The following is a 6236-nucleotide window of genomic DNA, read 5'->3' as shown; positions in this document are numbered from 1 at the left end:
ATTTCTTAAAAGTCCTAAAAATTCTGAGTATAGTATGTCAATTTCTTTTAAATAAAACTCATTATAGTTTGTCAAAGAAGAGTCATAAAAAGTCACATTACAGTATGTCGAAAAAAGACCTAAAAAGGTATTTGTATAGTATGTTGAAATAGTCATAGTATATTATGATTAAAAGAGTCATAGTATTGCATGTCATAGGAGTCATTATGACATATTATGATATAGACTTTCTTATGACATTCTATAGTATGAGATTTTCTGACGTACAAAAATCATAATATAGTATGCCATAAAATAAAGTCAAACAAGTAATTGTATCTACCTGCCCATTGACAATGTAAACCACTTAAATGGTCCTTAAAAGGTATCATCAAGTGTAACAATGTCTTCAAAGGATCACCAGCAAGACAGTTTCTTTAAGTTAATATATCTTTATGTGATTTTTTATCTTATGCATTCTCATTCAAAAGGCATGAAGATAGAAAAGGAGACTTAAAATGGGCCATGAATATAAATATACAAAGAGAGGCAAAATCTTTACAATCAGTAACATTAGATGATGGCTTAAGCTATCCAAACGGACATGGGGCACAGCACTTTGGATTACAAAAGAAACGTCCACCAAAAGCCACATTGGACACAGGCTACATGGTAGTTAACACTTAACTTCATGCAACTGCCCAACATTCAAGCTGTGTCCTACCTTCATCCACAAACAATAGAAAACTTTGATTTATGTGCATTATCTTCCCTCCCCCCTTTGGCAACGCTAAATATACAAAACTCAGCCCCAGTGTTTCCCCAGAACGTGTGTGTGTCATTTCTCCCGTGGTAGCTGCAAATACGGAAAACCCCAAAATACAGACATTGTAACTCATGTATATACAGTCAGTCGTCACTGTTAAATACAAGACAAGTACCATGCTACAGATCAAAGAACTCTGACTGGTCCATTAAAGAGAGAAGCACAGTAGTACAGTCAAGTACGAGATGACAGAATAGGCCACATTGGTCAGAACTGAAACCGGTCTACTTCAGCTACTTCAAGTATCCAATTACATTTCAAACCCCATCTAAAACCCAACAGCTTTAAGAATCCACTTTCACAAACATTACAAGTGATTTCAAATTGGCACAAACTCTGATTAGGAATCTAACTGAATGTGCAAATTACAGAGAAGTTCTTTTCTTTTTTAAATCTAAGCGCACAGAAGTCAAGATGCTAGTGCAATGACATAACAATAGTTAAAAACATTGGTTTCAGCATAACAAAATAAATAAGGTGATAGACATCTAGAAAAATATGGTTTGAGAGGAAACGAGAAAACATCCAACATTTAGCAGGAACAATGAGCCACAATCTTCAATGTTGAACATTAACAAAGGCACATACGCGAACACACGCACACACGATGTACCAGCTGAAATATGCACATGCTCAGGCACAGACGTTTAGTATGGGATCTGGTTTTGGTAATACTGGATCATGTCGTAGGTTCTACTCCTGTAAGACAAAGAGCAATAGGACAAATGTGATTAACGTTCTCTGGAGATCAATATTAAGAAGAGTATGTTAACTGTTGAGGCTTTGTACTGACCTGTTGCTAAGGAAACAGTTCTGGATGATTTTGATGATGTAGGAAGCTGCGTCTTTCTCACTCAATCCCGGGTTAAACCGCTGCCTAGATGTGGGGAAAAAAAAAAGAGTCTGAGCGACAACAGCAGATGACACTCAAACTGCTTATTCACATTTACATGCGGTCACGATCCCCATGTCTGACTCACTTGAGCAATTTGATGGTCTGTCCTCTGAAGCAGGGGAGGCCAGTGTCCAGCATGAGTGTTACCAAGGAGACCACTCCATCCATGTAGGGCCTGATTCAGCAGAGAAACATGTCTTAATGTTACATTCTTAATAGCGCAGTGAACACTTTAGCTTTAGCACGTGTGCGTTCTCACCTGACGGCCAGGTATCCCCTCACACACATCTCCATGAACCATTTGAAGGGCGTCGCCTCCATCTTCCCACCCATGATCATCACCATCTCGCTGGTTAGCTTGATGTCGGGCTCCCAGCTGAGGTTCCCACCGGGAGAGCTTTCAAAAATGAACCCGAAGTCTGGAAACACACAACCACAGTGGGACAAACACAACCAGGACAGTTTAGGATTCCGTTTTTGAATGCTGCTGTATGATTTGGCGGCATGAAGATAATGTGTGGCACGACTGTGATTACAAATACAATCACTCAAAACGGTTGGTTAAGACTGCAGACAAAAGGATGCTCAATAAAAGATTGGGTTACAAAGTTTGAATTACAATACTGTCTCAATAAAAAAAGTAAAAAGTCTTGATGCACTTTGAAAATATTAAAACAACCTGTAATACAAACTACGGCTGACCCAAATGTTTCCCAGCTTCAAAAAAAAAAAAAAATTGCCATGGTCATCGTCGTTAAAATCAAGATTTAATGCTTTCTTTTTTTTTATAAAAGCTATGCATTACCTCCAAAATCCCAAATCGACCATTAAATGAGGAAAAGTAAACTCATATTTTTCATTATGGATCAACATGAATTATTATGAGTTATGCCTGAGTGAGACAGATGTGTGTAGAGGTTATGTGTGTGTCCAGCGCAGCTGAGGAGATTTACAGACAGAGCCTGAACAAAGCAAGCTCTCTTTTGTCATATGTTAGCATAAACTACAGTATATTTATTTGTCAATTTACTGATAGGTCTACATGTGACCAAATTTGCTTGTATGGGCTGTCGCTGTAACTTATATGATGTGTTTACTGAACATTTTGTAGCCGTTTTCGTTTTAATGAAAAAGGAAAATTATGGAAGTCTGACTTTTGTCCTCATCTCTCAGTAAACAACAATAGCAACAAAGTAAAGTATGATATCAGGAAATAATGAACACAAGCTTGAGGAAAGTTGGACAGCTTCTGTTGTTGCCGCAACTAGGGCAAGAAACTTAATCCCAAATCGTGCCTCAGGTGTATGAATGGGTATGAATGTTAGTTAGTTAGTTCTGATGGGCAGGTGGTACATTTCATGGTAGCCCCCAGTCATCAGTGTGTGAATGAGTGTGTAACAGTAATGTAGGTAAATGAACATGTCATGTAAAAGAGCTTTGAGTGGTCAGAAGACCAGAAAAGCGCTATACAAGTACTAGTCCATTTAGCATTTAATTCACACCAGAAGCACACAACGCTCTCAATACGCACCGATGTGGATGAGGTGGCCCTGGCTGTCCAGCATGATGTTCCCGTTGTGTCTGTCTTTTATCTGCAGCAGGAAGAGCAGCAAGCTGTAAGCCGCCATACTGCGGATGAAGTTGTACCGCGCCTAAAAAAAAGATATCAATTAAACCTGTTAGTAAACATAATTAGCGAGCACTTGAGAAATAAGGTAGAATTTTAAAAGGTGTATATGACCTTCTGGAACGCCAGTGTGGATTCGTCTCCGTACTGGTTCCTGAAATAGTCGTACATGCCGAAGTCCGTCTGACGGCCCAGCTGGTCCCGGGACTTGCAGTCTGGGATGCACTCGATCACTCCGCACTGTGTGGTGGAACATCAGAAACAGGGGAAATTAGGATTCATTCGGTAGCTGTAAGTAACACAGAGGAACATGGGAAAGGTTTTACATGAACTCACTCCAGGGGCCGTGGCCACCACCCTGTAAGGAAACACGTAGAGATCCAGGCCCACCAGCTGGAAGATGTTCTTAAACAGGCTGATGATCTGAAGAGCCAGCATGTCCTGTGAACACAAAGGATGAAAAGGTGAAGAGAGGGAAGTCAAGCACCGATCATGAAGTGGATGGGAGATAGCGGCGGTGTAGTAAATGAAAGTAGAGGAGACCTGTCTGCAGTCGTCTCCCACTTTAAAGATGGCCGCCTGCCAGCAGATTCTCTTTGCCTCCTCTTCACTCTTCCCCTCATCTACAGAATCTGAGCAACACTTCAGACCTGATGAGAGGAAATCATGACAAACTGTTTCTGTCTGCGCATATTTGATAAAAAACATTCTCTACTTTAGTTTCATTTAAGTACCTTCTTTCTCCAGCTCACTGACACCACACCTCCTAACTTTGAACTTGGCCAGGTAGGGAGCTTTGGCAGCACTAAAGAGAGACACAAACAGAAGAGGAAGTGCTTTAGATAGAAGTAAAGAGACGCAGTCACAATTTATTTTGAAAACAAGCATTATGGATGACTGTTTTGAGGCCCACCTCTGCATGGGGGTCCCAGACTTGTAGTCTATATCCAAGACTATGGCCTCCGGGTTACTGGGAAGGTAACAGCCAGGCTGGACTTTGATCTGGGACATGGCTTCCAGGCAGGCCCTCTTCCTCTCCTCCCCTTTGGGAAAGGGTCTGATGAAGACAAACAAAAAAACAACTTGAAGAGTTTCCACACCTCTATGACTGCTCTGACAGAGAACAGCATGCATGGGTATCTCACTGAATGACTCCAGACCACAAGTGACAGTCGGGCTCTGCTGTTATTCACAGAGGTGAGTCACTGGGGTTGAGAGTAATAGAGAGTGGAAGCCAGGGGACGGTAGAAGTTTCTACCCCGGATAGTTGCAATTAGTGCTGTAATGAGGGCTGAGGGGGATTTGTCTTCCTCTAGTGGGCTGACAAAACACTCTCCTTGAGAGCCAGCGTTAATGGGGGCCCTGTCAGAAAACTTCCAGACTGGTGCACAATCAGAGACAGTACAGCAAACAATAGCTAAATAAATGAACAACAAAGGGATTTAAAGAGCAGACCGCAGGTGGTATGAGGCAGGGAAAGGAACAAAACATCTTGGCTCGGGGGAACACTTGTTATCACTTCATAAACACCTTCAACACCACCTGGAGGGTTCGGTCTAAACAGAAAAGTTAAACTGGAGTGCTACTTTACGGCCTTTTACAAAGACCAGTGTCTTAACGGCTTCAAAAAGTTTCTCTTTTCTTTCAAAGCCCCACTTAAGATGAAGAGTGTATTATAATTTATCATTACAGAGAAGTGGAGGAGTCGTTTCTAGTGTATGTAAGGACTCAATATTGGTCCAGTATGTGTTCCCATGTGCTTTGGGTGATTAACAATGTAGGTTGGAACTTTCACTCTGGGACAGGTGTTGCTGGACGGAGGAGCACCAATAGTTTATTAAACCGCTACTCTATGCTACATGAAACGCGTCATTATAACGGTTTGGCTGCATAAACAGTAACACATTCCATCAGAGAAGCCGAAGTAGGACTCTGCTATTTCACCAGACACTACTACGAGCAAGTTACTTATTATTCTGTATATGCAGCGGTGGCTTAAAGTTTAGACTAAGCCGCTACAATGAGGATGAAACTAAAACATGATGGAAAAAGTAGTTAAATTAGATCATGATGAGAATATTGAAGTAAGGGGAGCAGAGAGGAGTAGAGAAATAAATCAAGGTCATGTCTTATGTTAAAGGGATTGCGGGGTTATACAGGACTTGTTGCAGCCTTTTAACTAAAAGGTATTGTTTACATTTACTGGCAGACTGACCCCTTAATTTGAGGAATGGTGTTAAAAGTAGCCCCCTCAAACAGTCTCTGCTCTCACCTGTTACTAAAACTGAAAATGTTCACTGTGATGGAGCCAAATTCAGACCTCTCAAAACTGAAACCAATGGATGCCGTGTGCTATCAATCAAAAAGGTCTGGTGACTAAAGGGAACAATGTGGCAGTAATGAAAAGAATATGTTACAGTAATTAATGGCTAAAGACATGTTAAACACACAGAGTGTCCGTGGAGTCTAATTTAAAAGAAAATAAACGTAAAGAGTGTTCCTACTTGATAATGGCCGACACATTGGTGATCTTGTTGAAGAAGTCAAACTCTCTCTGGTAGAAGCTTTGAGCCGGACCAGACAGAGAGCCGGTGATCTCCTCCACCATCTGCTCCAGCAGCTCCCCTATGTCGGCTGCAGGGAGAGAGGACATGGGAGCTTTTAACATTTGTATGGTCACGGGTTTTGGTGTTGATTTGCACGTGTGGAGTGTCTGTCTCACGGTCTTTCTGGTTGGCTTCCTCGTCCAGGTATATGTTGGTCTTCATGTTCCAGATGAACTGGTGAGCCAGAAGCTGAGACTTCTGAGCGGCCCACAGGATGTACTCTCTCACATAACCCATCTACACCGAGTTACAGCAGGAAGGTTGTGATGATTAAATAATCTGAAGATATGTGCAGGCTTTAAA

General features: G+C 41.5%; 1 protein-coding gene across 1 annotated transcript in view; it reads right to left on the bottom strand.

The window, feature by feature from the left end:
- Nucleotides 1–425: 425 nt before the first annotated feature.
- Nucleotides 426–6236, bottom strand: part of pi4kab (phosphatidylinositol 4-kinase, catalytic, alpha b) — a 28374-nt gene continuing 22563 nt past the window's right edge. Inside the window, 12 exon segments of the mRNA XM_054611307.1 lie at nucleotides 426–1504; nucleotides 1599–1682; nucleotides 1786–1875; nucleotides 1960–2119; nucleotides 3232–3352; nucleotides 3442–3567; nucleotides 3664–3768; nucleotides 3871–3977; nucleotides 4062–4132; nucleotides 4241–4384; nucleotides 5832–5961; nucleotides 6050–6170. Of these exon segments, the coding sequence (XP_054467282.1) occupies nucleotides 1453–1504; nucleotides 1599–1682; nucleotides 1786–1875; nucleotides 1960–2119; nucleotides 3232–3352; nucleotides 3442–3567; nucleotides 3664–3768; nucleotides 3871–3977; nucleotides 4062–4132; nucleotides 4241–4384; nucleotides 5832–5961; nucleotides 6050–6170 (1311 nt within the window). The 3' untranslated portion in view covers nucleotides 426–1452.

This window comes from Anoplopoma fimbria, chromosome 13 (assembly GCF_027596085.1).
Source record: "Anoplopoma fimbria isolate UVic2021 breed Golden Eagle Sablefish chromosome 13, Afim_UVic_2022, whole genome shotgun sequence".
NCBI lineage: Eukaryota > Metazoa > Chordata > Actinopteri > Perciformes > Anoplopomatidae > Anoplopoma > Anoplopoma fimbria.
Note: the sequence above shows the minus strand (reverse complement) of the source record. Positions and strands in the feature narration are given on the sequence as shown.